The sequence below is a fragment of the Trachurus trachurus genome, assembly GCF_905171665.1.
Source record: "Trachurus trachurus genome assembly, chromosome: 16".
NCBI classification, from domain to species: Eukaryota; Metazoa; Chordata; class Actinopteri; order Carangiformes; family Carangidae; genus Trachurus; species Trachurus trachurus.
The window spans coordinates 5,424,088-5,440,319 of record NC_139902.1 but is presented as its reverse complement, the minus strand read 5'-3'; the positions used below and the strand labels follow the sequence as shown (position 1 = coordinate 5,440,319).

General features: G+C 40.8%; 1 protein-coding gene across 1 annotated transcript; it reads right to left on the bottom strand.

Moving 5' to 3' along the window:
* Window positions 1-2,767: 2,767 nt before the first annotated feature.
* nek10 (NIMA-related kinase 10) lies at window positions 2,768-15,626 on the bottom strand (the record flags this gene model as incomplete). Its single annotated transcript, XM_083989505.1, has 32 exons — window positions 2,768-2,853; window positions 3,119-3,162; window positions 3,395-3,503; window positions 4,340-4,450; window positions 4,599-4,699; window positions 5,328-5,402; window positions 5,505-5,592; window positions 5,690-5,891; window positions 6,143-6,213; window positions 6,429-6,558; window positions 7,085-7,160; window positions 7,246-7,348; window positions 8,387-8,508; window positions 8,582-8,627; window positions 8,712-8,849; window positions 8,953-9,081; window positions 9,253-9,355; window positions 9,530-9,594; window positions 9,697-9,768; window positions 9,857-9,918; window positions 10,404-10,543; window positions 11,611-11,835; window positions 12,787-12,873; window positions 12,948-13,027; window positions 13,904-13,971; window positions 14,069-14,147; window positions 14,238-14,279; window positions 14,426-14,510; window positions 14,580-14,675; window positions 15,115-15,251; window positions 15,378-15,438; window positions 15,556-15,626. 32 exons carry the CDS (start codon window positions 15,624-15,626, stop codon window positions 2,794-2,796), a joined length of 3,078 nt encoding a protein of 1,025 aa, XP_083845631.1. The 3' UTR covers window positions 2,768-2,793.
* Window positions 15,627-16,232: the final 606 nt, after the last annotated feature.

Here is a 16,232-nt window from a genome sequence, read left to right as displayed (position 1 = left end):
CCTCCACCACATCCTGCTTCTCCTGCACGTTCAGGAAGAGCAGCTTGACTGACTTTTGTCATTCAAAACAATGAAGACTAATTCCTTCACATTGCACCACAGAGCACCACAAATATACTGCCCGTCAGTCACCACTTGGATTCAACTAAGCTAATAGGTTACAGCCTCCCATTGGAGAATTACTGCATGGATGATTATGTATCAGATGGCAACTACTTATTTAACCCTAACTGATGCAGTCTCATTTAGAATCAGCCTTTACTGTCACTTATTCAGAAGTACAGTGAAATTACATGAATAATCAACCATGTTGGAAGACACATCCTGTGGTCGTGGAGAAGATGTTAATCTGTTTCAGAAGGGTCAAATTATTGGCATCAAGCAAATGAAACATCTAAGGAGATTGCTGAGACTTTTGGGTTCAGAACTGTCCAGCACATTATTACAAACTGGAAGGATAGTGGGGAACCATCATCTTCAAGGAAGAAATGTGGTCCAATGTGACCACAGAGTCCAGACCTGAACCCCATTGAGAATCTTTGAAAAATGAATGCAACTCTGGACGGAAATAAATGTTGTGACATTGCAGAAGCTTATTGAAACGCTGCCACAGCAAATGTGTGCCGTAATCAAAGCTAAAGGCGGTCCAATGAAATATTTGAGTGTGACTTTTTTTTTGATGGGCAGTGTATATACAGTATATCTATGTGTGTGTGTGTGTGTGTGTGGCTGCTCCCTGAGCACTTGTTTAGGGAGCAGCCACTGGAACGCTTTACCAGCAGAATTGTGAGCCATCAATGACCTGTCGCTTAAGTCCAATTAATGTTTTTTATTTAGAATGGCTTTTGACATTGTGTGATGCTGTGACATTATTCTGTGTGAGTGTGTGTGTTCTCTCCAAGTACTTGCTAAGCTTTGGGAGTGTGAATGGTTGACTGTCTGTATATGTTGGCCCTGTGATTGATGGGCGACCTGTCCAGGGTGTGCCCCATAGCCTGCAGCTCCCCCAAGACCCTAGGATAACTGGTATTATTTGATAGTTGATTATTATTAATGGGGTACAATCTTTGTATATTTTGAATATAGGGGTTACATTATTATTGTTAGTTTTCTATTTCAGAAATGAGGCATGGTAACATAACTGTTTCCCACAGGATATTATATGCCAGGGTTTGTCTCTATGTTGTTTTATTCTGAAACTCCTGTCCTGTCTTCCTGTGTCTCTCCCTCCTGTGATTACCTCATGTGTCTCACCTGTGTCTGACTGCTCCACCTGTGTCTCATTTCTCCCTCGTGTATATTACCTCAGTGTTTTCCCATTGCCCTTTTTTGGTTAGTCAGCGTTCCTACAGTACCACGTGGTGCTCTGTATTCCTGCTCAGTGTTTCCTGTGTATTATTTTTCCCATGAGTTTAATAAATTATATGTGTTCCACCATACTGTGTTGGTGTCTGCATCTGGGTCCACCTCCCTTGTAAATCCTGACAGACTGATAAAGTATTTTCTATTCTATTCTATATTATCTTCATTACATCAGCTTCATATCAGATCCCAGCATTTCATCCAGCTCGCTCACTCTCTCAGGGGATTGCTCACTGTTTAGATCAGTGTGACAAGTGGTTTACAAGTTTACTGTTTTTAAAAGTGTTTATTTAAAACATCACCTTGAGAGAGTTTGCTTTTCTTTATACAGATTATACTGACAAGTTTCCTTTCGGATCAAAGTGCACAGAACAGCTTTTTCATCAGCTGCTTCAAAAATGTACAGAGAGTTACATACAACAAATATAATATTCATTAATATTTTCAGCAGTGTTTCAGAGAGTAGTGTTCATGCAGTGCGAGTGGGGAAACATTTTGACCTGATTTTCATGAGTGAGGAGGATTGATGGTGAATTGAGGTGGAGTCCTGGTTTCTTATCAGCTCTTTGAAAGCAAAGTGAGTGAGGAAACTGGCTCACAGCCACCTGAATAACACACTCTTATAACAGTCAAACTGCTGAGTCTCCTAAACTCAGACAAACCTGAAAAAACAAAACAGAAAGTTTCACACGAGCAGAGTGGCCAAAGCTCGCTGATAAAAACCAACCAAACAAAAAAAAACACTTTAGATAGTGGTAATGGAGTTTGGAGGCCAGTTGTAATGTGTCACACACTCACAGGTTTTGAGATCAGACATGTAACAATAACAGCATTTATAAAATATAAATTATCTTCAGTGTAAGGGTAATAAATAATCTTTGGTGATGAGCACAGTCATGTGACATTTGTACAAATAGTCAGTTCCTGAGAACCAGCGAGGAGGAGTGAGTGTGGTGACGGAAACATGTGGAAACATGTTACACCAGCTTTGTCTCAACAACAAGCTGTCAACACATCACTACACACATGAGCACAGGCTCATATGTCAAACAAGTATGAATAACTTATAAAAAGTGATGATAATGATGATATTCAGCTGCTTCTGCGATTTAAGTCAGATGAATATGGATGAGAGTCACCTCTTGTCTCCGTCATATCTTCTCACTGCGCCCCTAACATCAACACAAAACACATAAAAGACTGCAAACTATACCACAACAGTTACATTTCAGTGTAGTGAGTACATGAGTTTCATGTGTTGTTTTTTTCTTTTTCAGAAAATCCACAAGACTCTTTGTGTTTTCCCACACATCCCACTTTAACCCTACCCCACTAAACTGACTTCATTAATTCACAAGAATCTGTGAATGCTTAGATGAGCCTATAATTACTGCAATTAAAATGTGTTTTATTGTCCATGTGTTGAAATTCTCACCTGCTATTTGTTGCTTCATAGTAGCTGTTGTCCTCCAGCAGCTCCTCTATGATCCCCTGTGAAGGAACATTTGAACAGGACAGATATTCAATAACCTTGAAGAGGAAATAAAAATATATTTTTTCAGAACAATACAAGCAATTTGTATATTTTATCTATCTATCTATCTATCTATCTATCTATCTATCTATCTATCTATCTATCTATCTATCTATCTATCTATCTATCTAAAAATGTTAAACTACTTTAATTTACCTTTAAAAAGAAAAAAGAGACTAAATAACATTTTCAGATTTAGAAAATCGTTACTATCTGACTGACCTGCAGCTGCTGATATGTCACCCCCTCTTTCAGACTCCCATCACCTGAGAGAAAAAAAAGTCACACACATCATCTAACAATGAATTTGCAAACATTTCAGGCAGGGGGCGCCACTCTCAGCATGCCGCCTTCTCAGCAGTGGATCTGATGACGAGCTAGTAAATCATTGACAGGAATGAAGATCTCCTGTAAAGTAAAGCTCAGCAGCTTGTAGGGTGTCAGTGTCACTAGCCGGATGTGTGGCGTGAAGCTGCAGTAACAGTGCTGTAACTCTACCTGTGGTGTCGGCGGCAGGGGGGTCTCCTCCTGTGATGTGCTGGATCAGAGGCCACCAGTCTGAACTGGCTGAGCCCGGTTCCATCAGTTCTGTGGAGGCCTGGAGCAGCTGCAGGGAACACAAGAGGAGGATTCTCTCTTTGCTTAGAAATGTGATTACACTGTATAAAAGATAAACTGGAGACGAACTGGGCTTCTTCCTGTCAGAGTTCATGAAAGTTGACTTTGAGGATAAAATGAATTGCTTGATGAAATTTAGCCAGTTGACTAACAGGGTTAAGGGAGTGCAGCGGCGTGCCAGCAGCTCTGAGACACTGTGACCAGACACAGTGCAACATTCAACAACATGCTAACGTAAGCATGCACTCACAATGCTGACATGCTAATATTTAGCATTAGGCCTATACATTGTTTACCATCAGAGTTTAGCACAATGGCTAAAAACATACTAGCACTACAAGTACTGTGCGGATAATTGAAATTTTGACCTGTTGACAACTGCTGACAGTCTAACAGATGGGTGTAACAGTTCATCCTGATGTTAACATGAACATCTGATGGCAAAACATCCAGCAGCTGTCAAGACAGAATTCACCCTGATGCACAAATGTGAACCCCCAAAAAAGTTGGATTCATCCTCTGAGGACTGTGAATGTTTGTACCAAATTCAGTCATGACGATCTATGATTGCTGTTGAGATATTTCAGGATGGATCAAAGTGCTGGGCCGACATTGCCATCCCTAGAGCCACGCGGCTGACGTGCCTGAAATTACAGGAAGTGAATTATTGTTGCCTACTCTGTGACCACACAGTATGACCTCATTTATTCAGGGGAGCCTGGATACAAATGAAGATTTACCTGATGACCCAACCTAGCCTAGCTACCTGCTTTCTCCATGTTTTCACTAAAAAATACCAGTGAATCGCAGGTTAAAAGCACAAACCTTGCTGAGCTCCACTTTTAGGTTGTACGGGTCGCTCCCACAGAAGAAGAGAGATTTTTTAAATCTTTCAATAACCCGCCGTTTGATGTTGTGGTGCAGAGCCGGTGGAAGCTGGAGATGGAATTAAGATAATTCAGTTTAATAGCAACACATTTACAGTCACATGCAATCACTGATGTGAAGGTGGGTCAATGTTAAAAACCGGAACTACAGCGTTGAACTGAACTCTGTCGAGACTCAACCAAATGTATAACCGTACTTGGGTTATGTAGATGATTTTGTGCAGCTGCACGAGGAGCCGCTGGCTGGGATCATCAATCTGTCTGAGCTTCTTCTGGGAGACACAGATCCCTGCTGACACTGAGATAAGATGGAAAACAAACACACTGACTGACCAAGGCTAAACAAACAGGACAGAAATAATTCATAAGAGGCATTTACAACATTCAGACTTTCAAAATTGTGTGTTCTACTTGTGTACACATTGAGATTTAGAGACAGAAGTTTGAAGAACTACCTGGTCTTGGTTTCATCTTTGCTGCAGTCAAATCCCCACTGAGAGGAGTAAAGAGAGTCAGTAAACAGCTGCAGATAAGACTAGCCTGTTGGTTTGTCTCTGGATAATTGTGCTTTTTTTTTTTTTTTTTTACATACATACTAAAAGAGAAGAATGTCCAACTAATTTCCTCTTTACCACACCATGTGCAGATATAGATGATGCAATGTTTTCCACTTACTTTGATAGAAGTTGATCAGGTGTCTCACAGGCACTAGGTTTCAGTCCTTTCAGCAAAAAAAAAAGTAAAAGATCAAATCTTTAAATTATTTTTAAGATCTGCAACAGAGTGGAAAAACTTACAGTAAATAGGAACTAATAGCTTCAAAAAGAGCAGATATGTTTGTGTTGTTGTCAGTTTGCCTCTTATTTGAACATTTGTAAAAATGAAAATCTGCTGCCCAACATGATAATGAATGATCCTGCACTGACCGTGGTGTTTTCCTACAGAGGCGGTCATGTTGTTTCTGCTATTGGGCGGTTCCGTGTCGTCATCTGAGGCAGCGTCTGAACACACCACACACACATAGTTATTTATAATATGGTGTCATTTTCAATTTAAATCCCTCTGGTCATTGCTGAATCCTAAACAGTATGAAACAGAGTCACCTTGACAGGTAACTCGCTCCCTGTGGTTGGACGTGCAGGCTGCAGGAGAGCGTGGAGTTGCACGTTCAGTTTCCATTAAAGGCTTTTCCTGAAATCATTACATCATATCATTCATTCAAACAGACAGTTTTTGTACCAATCAAAAGAGTCCTCTGGGAAATCCTGTCAGATTTACAGTACATTACCTGCATAGAGAGGCAGCAGGTCGTCCTGCTTTTGTGTTGCTCCAGGAAGTATCTCTGCGCTCGTTTCCTGTCCCTTTCTGCTCTTCTTTCCAGTGCATTCTGGGAGGTGTAGAGGCCGTCCATCAGCCTCATCATGAGGTCACAGATCCTGGAGCTGACGGCCACAATGTCCGGCCGCTGGTCTGCGTCTGGACTCAGACACCTGATAGGTCCAACAGAGCGTTGTGTGAACGGGTGGTTTTAATATGAACGGAAAGCAACGAAAACAAAAATAATATCAGAAAATAGATCAAATCTAAGACAATCATAGAGTGGTATCACACGCTGAGTTTGAACCAGTCATAAATAATGATTAATAAGCCAATCATTGATCGTCAACAACTGCCAGTGAAATATTGGGGCAACATTTGTGTGTTGTTAAAGAACTAGTGAACTTACGTGCACAAGTCTTACCATCTTATCATGTCTGTCACTCTGTCTGAAAAAGCACCTTCTTCAATTGGCTCATAAACAGCCTCCACAATCTGCTAGCACAGAAGAGAAAGAAAAGAATAAATTACTCATGGACAGATGGAGAGAAAAATGTTTGATGCTGGGAGTGAAATATGAGGTGTGTGTGTGTGTGTGTGTGTGTGTGTGTGTGTGTGTGTGTGTGTGTGTGTGTGTGTGTGTGTGTGTGTGTGTGTGTGTGTGTGTGTGTGTGTGTGTGTGTGTGTGTGTGTGTGTGTGTGTCTGTTGCCTTGCTGGCCAGTGACAGCATATTGGTGCTGTAGAACGGAGGCTGTAAAGTGGCCATCTGGTAGAGGATACAGCCTAAAGCCCAGATATCAGCTTTCTCTCCGTACGGCTCGTTCTTCACTACCTCTGGACTGAAGCACAACGCATAAACATGTATAAAGATTTACTCAAGAGCTCCTGACTCTAACCTTAAATCACCGCTCCATACATGTGGGGAAAAAAACCAAAAACATATCAAAGTGTTTGCCACAGGTGGTTGGTGGTTATGCTGCAGGTTTTGACAGGGAGGAGGAATGTGTGGAGTAAAAAAGATGATATCTCTGGTTATATCTCTAACTCTTTTAACCCTAAACAAAAAAATGCAAACCAGACAAAAAAATATCTTCAATCTCAAGGTGCACAACACCATCCATTCTCTGCACAGGTGGTTGGTGGTTATGCTGCAGGTTTTGACATATAAAAGTCTTAAAACAAACAAAAAATAATAATAAAGGTGTTTTTATTCCCAAATGGGAGGAATCCCCATAATTTGACTGTGTGAATACACGGCTGTATAGGAACATAACCACTTTGAGCTGCAGAATATAATATTTTAGACTTTGATAACATTAGACAGCTATGTTGTAACTGAAAAGCAACAGGTGTGAATTTCCTCACCAGGAGTAAAGGATGGTGCCGACCACTGACGTCAGCTTGCTGTTCTCCTGCTTCTGCTTAGCCAGGCCGAAGTCAGCTTCAAGTGGAGGAGAGACACGGGTCGTGGTGGGATTAGACAGGACAGGAAGTGACACCAATGGACTCAGTAAATACACACTCACTAATGGTGACTTTGTCCTTCTCCCCCAGCATGATGTTGTTAGGTGTGAGGTCGCGGTGGACTATTCTCTTCTCCTTGTGCAGGTACCTCAGGGCCAGGCACATCTGAGGGGAGCGTGGAGAGGTTATATCAATTAGTGAGCTAATAAGTAACTAAAACTTAGGGAGATGTTTCCATTCAGCCTTCTTAGCCAATGGAAATTATTTACATTCACACTTTTAGGCTTTCATCCAAAGCTACTGGCAGTGAGCACAGGACTATCCCAGGCTGAAATTCCTCAACTGTTGGAGAATTTAAAAAAAAACAAAAAAAAAAAACACACACTCTGGAAAATGTGAGTTTGCTTTATTTCTACTACTGTGGCTCACAACGTTTTAATCATGTGTCCATACTGGCCTGTCAGATGAGCTCTAGTAACCCTTCATGAACACAATCATGTTCCAAATTAAATATTAGACTGGATTCTATTCAACACTAGTCAATTTGGATTCAATCAGGCTGGTGTCAGAGCTGGGATAATGGTATTCACGGCTCATGTTTACGTCCATTTGTCCATATATATATATATATGTAAGAATATGTGTGTGTGTTTTTTTGTTATAATTTAAATTTGCTCCTGTCTGGGAATTAGAGTTTCATTGAAGTGTCAGTCAGATGTTGGTCAAAAGTCTGTTGAGCTTCCCATCAGTCCCACCCACCTCCAGGACAGTGACTAATGCATGTTCAAAGGGATAGTTCAACATTTGGGCAAATTGGCCCATTGCCATAATCTCTATAGTTTTAGGAGTAGGTTTGTTACCTTTAATTGACGGTGTAAGCTATTTTTAGATCGGCAGAGCAGAGCCATGAGCTGCTCAGAGCTACGCTACGGAGGCTAATGGGATTTCTTGGTTTCCCTCATCAAACTCATCAAATACACAATCCAACAACTCCAAAACGCTCACGGGCCAATTTGCCAAAATGTTGAACTATCCCTTCAACGCCTGGCCTTAATTTAAATCTGTATGAACAGGTTTATGGTTACAGTACATAGCTAAACTTTGTCTTTTTGTCATGTGACAGCTGTATATTAATCTTGGTCAAAACACATCACGCGAAATCTACATTTGTATCAAACTAAGATTTATTTCTGCAGTCGTCACCTGTATGAATATATTCCAAATCCTGTCCTCTGTGATCTGCTGCTGCTTCTCCTTCAGAGAGTTAAAATGCTCAGCCAGTGGAACTCCCTCGATCAGCTCCATCACAATGTACAGCTTGTCACCTAAAATGGACAATATGAGGTAGTATTACCCTATCATTTTGATGTATTCCCTCTTAAAAGTGCTTATCCTCACCTTCCAAAAATGTCTTGTAATATTTGACAATGTTCGGATGTATCATCTGGTGAGGAAGAACCAGGCAACATGTAAGTAATGCCAGTTGATCACATTGTCTGTAATTAAATTGAACTGATCGAATATGTGCCTGCTCTTTGATGATGGTCAGCTCAGAGATGATCTTCTCCACGTTACTGTCTCTGGACCTCTTGTCTTTGCCAAAGACTGGGTTGTGCAGGTTCACCTCCTTCAGAGCCAGAAGGTTCTGTCCACTCTGCTTTCGGACCTGTGGTAGTAAATTCAGTGAAATCAGCACCTGAAGTACACATAGACGCTGAACTGACCATGCTGCCTTTAGTTCTTATCCGTCTGGAGGATGGTCATTGTACCTTGAAGACACTCCCAAATGCCCCGGTGCCCAGATGGTCCAGTACAGAGTAACCGTTGATGACTCTGAGGGGAGGTCTGTTCTGGTCCACAGCCTCTATGCTCTCTCTCAGACTGTCCAATTCGTCCTCCTGCATTAGAAAAACCCACAACACGCCATCATTCTTTGGAGCTACAGAAACTTCCACGTTAGTGTACAAAAGTTGTATTTATGATAATATAAGGCCATAATATATATTTTATTTTAGAGCCAAAAACCAGCTGAATAAACAGATGAATCCATATAGAAGCTGTTTTCTTACAGTGTAGAGTGAAACTTTGGTTTGCAGTCCCTCGTAGGCCGTGAGGTCCCGCACATAGTGGCCAACATCAATAAACAGCTCAAAGAGGTCTGTGGGAAAGAGTCTGAAAAGGATAAAGGATTATGTAACAACGTGGAGAACATTCGATGAGAGGGCAGATATCCAACAGAAGCTAGATTTGAATGATTTATGCCTAACTTGAATTTCAGGTCATATTCTCTTTTCTTTTCTTTCTAGGAGAAATATGTGTTTGAGCCTTATAATCATGGAGCATCACCTTTTGAACAGATGCCTGTGTCTTTCCACACTAAAGAGAAATCGCAGCGTCCGAAATGCATAGCACTGCCAACAAGCCAACAGATTTGCAGACAATTTAGATTCTGGAGATTAAAAATACTTTCATTAACACCATTATGTAATTGCATGCGCATGTATGCACCGTACCTGTAATGGTGTGACATTTGATCCGGAATATTGAGGTAAAATTAATTTTGCTATGATGTAGATCCCATTTTCCTTAGAAAAAGATGTAAAAATGTATCATGTTACATTGTGTTATTTTACACTAATGTGGACTGTGCATATATTATAGACTCTCTCTTACCTGCACAATGTGGTGAGCAGATGTGTCGTCCAGACTGAGCTCCGTCAAAACTGTACAACATGCTAGAGAAGGGGATTAGACAGGATGTGACTTAATTTGAGAACTCATTCCTGTAACTTTAAAGACTCAGGCAGTCTGAGCAGGACTCTCTCTCCAAAACCAGAGTTACAGAACAAAGACTGTTGACTTTGAAGTGTAAAATATAGAGCTTTTCTCCATGCACAAAGAGATTGAGCTGTGCTGAATTACAAAATGATAGACAGGTTTATATCAAAGGGAGTATTATTTTTACAGTGGTGTCTCTAGATTTCCAGAAACAGAGGATTTACAAGTACTTCCTCCTAAATCATAGACACAAGTCTGGTTTCAGTGGTCTGGATTTTCGCTGCAGGAAAAAGATGTTTACATTCTCAGTTGCTGATAAGACTGCCCCAAGGGAAGGGTTTTCTCTACTGTGCAGTAGCATTTTTCACTAAGCACAAACTTTTACTGGTTGAGTCCTAACTCTAAAATGATGTTTTGTGCAATGAGTTGTATCTTCTCTGACCTGACTGCAGGGCCTTGGTGTTGTCTACCTCCTCCTGCGGGCTGAGCTGCTCTTGAACGTGCTCTCTCTGGATGCGGCCGGCAGCGTTGGCGCTGGACAACGTCTCGATTGAGGAGCGATCGGAGACATACTGCCTGTCACTGTAAGAGTTCATTTGTATGTCACTGTGATAAATCCAGAACGTATGTTGATGGTGGCTGCTCAAGTATAAATGCAGCCTACATAATGAGATGTTCAGATGATGAAAAACAGGTAGATTTGAAAGATCAATCGATTAGATTAGAGAGTCTTCAAAGATAACTGCACAAACTGCTGTAGAGATATGTGGGTCAAGCTCTACAATGACTTTCCCATCATGTAACCAGCAGTATATTTTCCTTAGACCCTCCCTGCTTGGTAAACACCTATATCTTTCAAACTCCACACCCCAGTTTGATGCACGCCTTCTGCTGTACATTTTTTTGTTTCCCAAACCTGGATCTAAAGAAAAACCCATATCAAATTGCATCATGGGAAATGTAGGACCAAGTGTCTTGCAGTGTTCTGACTACAATTTCTCAAACTCTGTTGGTCTGACATGACCATTACCAGTGTTGAGCACGTTACTTTTAAAAAGTAATTAGTTATAGTTAGTAACTGAATTACTACATTATCTAAGTAACTAATTACCAGGAAAAGTAACTATTGTGTTTCTTTTTTTTTTAAATAAAATGCTATGTCAAATTACTCGGACTGCCCCTCAACCCCCTAACCATAACCCTAACCTCCTGTTTATAAACGGCTTTTTTCTGACTAGTAATGGACTGAAAAAAAAGTGTATATAACGTACACTTTAACAGGTGTATTATTTTGTGATGGGATTTCTTGAGCCAAATAACGGCACATTTTATTGTCAGCAACGGTAACGGGGAAACAGTAACTCTTTGGATTACTCGTTACTGAAAGAAGTAGCGCTGTTAGTAACACTGTTATTTTATAATGGTGTTATTCCCATCACTGATCATTATTTGTTCATGTGTTTCTTGTGAATTGTAATACCAAATCACTGCCTTGTCCAAAGATCACTTCAACAGGACGGATAATGTTTGTTAAACTTAAAGGTTTTTAGTAGAAGCACCTTTCTTAGTCAGTAAAAGAGAGGCTGCTTTAACAACTGGAAAGAGAGGATGTAACATAAAACTCCAAAACACTGAGGAGCTTCGAGGACCTGTTGAGCAGCCAAAGCAGCTGCTGCACCCCACCCCAGCTCCGGATCTCTGCCCTGGTGTCGGGATCCTCGCAGAACTGGACCAGGACCCAGACCAGGCTCCACAGCAGCTTCAGGTGCTGACCGTGCAGCTGGCTCAGCAGCACCGGCAGCCCCTCCAGCTCCCTCACCTGTTCCCTCACCTGCCGCACCGGGGACAGGAGCCTCAGCAGCTCTGCACTTATCCTGAAGGGAATAAAAGGTTCAACCCTTTATATAATGTACGTCATATGAATATTAAATGACATTTTGAGTGGTTATCACAACTTAATATGTTTTTCAGGATCAATGTTATCAGCTTTTTAACATTTTGGCCTCATCTCCACCACCTGAATCACTGCCATGTCTTCAATTGTCCTATAAAACTAATTTTTACTCACTTGTTTTTTGTTACAGCCTTAAAGCAGATATCAGTGGAATGTTTTTGTTAATATAAGTCCTAAATAGTCCTATTTTCCGTCAGCAATCACTTACATGAAGTATTTCAGCCTAAACACGAGTCTCTCCGTCACTCTGCTCTGCTGTAACCCGAGGAGAAAATTTTCCTTGTGGGATACAAGTGTTATCCAATGAGGAGAGAGAACGGCATGAAGGGCTGTGTGTGCAGCCAAGGGATGCGCGTGAATGTGGTGACGTAGCACGAGGACCAATTGATGCCTGACAAGGGCGGGGGCTGCTAACTCATGGTGCGTTCAAAGAAACTCGTACTTTGTGTTTTTCCTTCCTGTGAAGTCATACCAGTTCGATCTGGTACGAGTTCACGGGTCGGAAGTTACGAGTGGCCGTTATAGGGAACTTTCACAGACAACAGGATGGTAAAAACACGAGCTACGGGTTACCTGGAACGCTACCAAGTCGTAGTTGTGACTTGAAGCTGTAACTTACGGTTTCAAAAGCCTGCCTTGAACGCAGCATTAGCCGAAACGGCAGTGAAGCTGATATCTGCTTTAAGTAAGTGTTTTCATTACATTTTATGAGTCTAGCCTTGATTTTCCCCCCCCCAATGTTTTATGGCTCTGCTCTACCGGCTCTAAAGGATAAAGGAGGGTTCCCACAAATAACCACAACAACCTTGACATAACACTTTTATCTGACAGCCTGACAACACATCAACAGATACTGTACGTGGCCTCTAACCTTTTAGACAGCAGGTCATATTCCTGCAGTATGATGAGAAGGTTCTCCACTATTGGCAGCTCCCCGATCTCCTCCTTGCATTCTGGGCTTTAGACAAGAAGTGCTTGCAACAGATTAAATCATAAATGTATTTAGCGCATTAAATGAACTATACTAGTTACCTTTCTGCCAAAGAGCTGAGTGCCAACAGGGCTCCCACCAACACACTGCTGTCAGTTGTGGAGAGGAGCTTCACCAGGGTCTAGAAATGGTAGACTTTATTAGAGCCTCAATTATATGAGGAGAAAATATAAAAGAATGTGTGAGCATTGAGAAACTCAGTGAACCCTCAGCTGCAGTAAATATTATTGCCAAAATCTGCACAGTGGAAGCAGCATTGTACTGACAATTTTGCAAATTGAGCTACAATTGACCTGAAAAGAGGCTGTAAATCTTTTAGGGATTCAGTTCAGTGATTAAGATAAATTATGTTGTGATCTGTCAATCAGATTGAGCGTATACTTTCATGGCTCAAAATCAAAATGATTAATCCTCTGTGGAGCATGAATGTTCTCAATATATTAAAACACAATCTTCTCGATAAATTTTGGTATTACTTTTGTTATTTTATTCCTAAAGATGGCACCAGAGGAAAATCCAGAGGTCGACTCCTAAACCGGAGGTAACAATAATCCACTGTAGATTAAAATTACATGCAGCCAGGAGATTTTAGGTTATGTGCTGCATGAGCAGAAAGCCTGTCTCAAGTGCTAAATAAACCTATTTTATTCTATCTATCTATTTATTCCATATTATCTTGACTTACTGCTATGTGTTGCTTATGAATGGGAGTGCCCCAACCCAACCAGTGCCCAGACTAAAAAATGTTGTCTATTTATTATACATGACAATAAAGTTAAAGCTATCTTATCTTAAAATACATTAAATAGAAATAAACTATGTCTAATAAGTAGAATAAAATGTACTTTTAATTTGAAATAATTGGAAAATCCAAATATATATGACCCTGATTTAGTCCAAAAACATTAAATATTGTATATCCAGCATGTTATGAGTGCCCGAGTGATTTCATGTGATGGCACAAACTCAAAGACGAGCTTATCAGCACTTATCTTACCTTGTGAGCACCACTCGCAATGACCCAGGCCCTTTGACTCTCAGCAGCAGACAGCTTCTGAAACATGTCTGCAGAGCAATCAACAACAAAGCCAGCCATGATAAGGACAAGACACACAATTCATCTGAGTTGCTCTGTGATATTTCCCCTCGGGGCTATACTCACAGGTCATTGTGACCAGCTTCTGCACAGAGAAGGCCTGTTCACCACAAGACATGTACATGGTGGTGACGGACTCCATATACTTGAAGACAAACAGAGCAGGGATGAAGAGGCTGATATCAGATGTGACCAAATGCCGCCTGTTTAGGTGTGGGATAATAAGAGTTTTTACCCTGGCGAGTGAACTGACGCCCTGGAGCTGATGGAAAAGTCTCTAAGAGGGGAAACAGTTAAAAGAGACAGTTACTGTTTGCTGAACCAATGCACTAAATGAAGAAGTATTTATACATTATGTCATAATCAGTGCTAAAATAGCATCCAGAGGGAGAACTGAAAAGATTCATCACGTTGTGGTTGTACCTGATGGTGAGGATCTCTGATCAACAACCGTAGGCAGATTAAAACCCTAAGGGCTGGTTCAGGTGTTGCATGGTCCATCCAGTCACTACAAAAAGAGAGGCTATTGTTTATGGCTTGTGTTATAAGGGCAGAAATTCTACCTCTAAGACATTACCTGCACAGTCGGTTCTTGACCAGAGACACGAGGATGTCAGAGAAGAGTTTATGCAGCGGGTGGCCACTGAAGCATCTTTGGTCTCGGTATGTTACGCTGGAAAAAAAGGTAATGATGCATAAGAATGAATGACAGCCACCACACCACATACAGCTCATGACCTTTCCCCCAAAGTTACTGAATGTGACATCTTAGCCCATCAAGCTAAACATTTATCTTATATGATAACACAGGTTGCAAAATATGTACTTTATTCAGTCCCACCTATGCTACCATGTGACAATATCCCAAATGTCTTTGTGTTTTTTGGACTTAATATTGGACCAAAAATGTATCAAGAACATAGACCTGGGGAGAAATGTCTAGCCAGATTCATGATAGTGTTTCCTCCTCTCTGATCCAACAGTTTTGATCTACAGTATGTTTTACATATTTACTCCTGTACATCTGTTTAGGGTTGTACAACATTTAACATGTGTGTCCGTCTTTTTTCAGAACATACTATGAAGATTGGACATAAACTTGAAAGGTAAACCTGAATTTTTCCAGTTCAGATGCTTCCCCGCTGAGGTCGCTCTCACTCCTGTGTCTGTGGGCATCTTTTTGATGATGCAGGCCTTGTGATCTGCCGGCTCCACTGCTGCGTGCCTTACTGTGACTCAGCACAGCCACCTGCATCACAAGGATTCTCATGCTACAATATATACACAAAAACCTGAAGAAATATGAGCTGGTGTGTATCGTTATCATAATGTCTAGACACGCCGCCTCAGAATGGCGTCACTTGTTGTTGTTCACCTCTTGTCTGGGGCTGGTTTTGGCAAGCAGGGACTGAAGCCTCCTGAGATCATGAGATGCCCTAGAACACAGGCTTATCAGGTGATTTTTTTTTCTTTCTTGTCATTTTAAGAAAATACATTTAAAATTGTGTTAACAGACTAAACAGCTTACGAAGCAGATAGCCCAGCTTGCTTACTTGCTCTGGATTCCTGTGGACTTCAGAGGTAATCTTTCTCCTTGTCTCACTTTTTTAACTGGGTTGGACATTTTCAGCAGTCCCCTTTTCCAAACCTGTAGTTCAACTTGGGCAGTAGGAGAAGAGGCACTCAGATCGTTTACTTGAAGTAAAAGTAGCACTCAGTAAAGCATTAGCACCAATATGCTTAAATGCACCATCACTGAAAGTAGGAATGGTGTGTATTGTTATTGTTGTACCAATGAACTTAAACATTGCAGCTAGAAAATATGAAGCTAATTATAATGACTATGCATAGGGCTGGGTTGTTTATAGATTTCTCCTAAGGATAAATAAAGTTTTAATCTAACCTTATAAGATAAGATAAATAAGATGACCCTTTAAATTTAAAGGGTTGCAGCAGCAGACAATAGCAAAGAAGAGAGTGTCCTGACAGCTAATAAATAGCAGATAGCAATAGCAGTAAAAAAGAAAGCAGTGGGCTATTTGTAATAGAGTATGATTAAGATTATGTTAGACAAAATAATGAATAAGAAGAAATATAAATATAAACACATTTGAACTATGTTTATTTATTATAATGCATAATAAATGTATTCGCTTATTTGACACTTTAGCTTGTCCAGCCAGTCATTTAAAAATCCTTCTGAAAAATACAGCCAGTGATCTATTAGTAG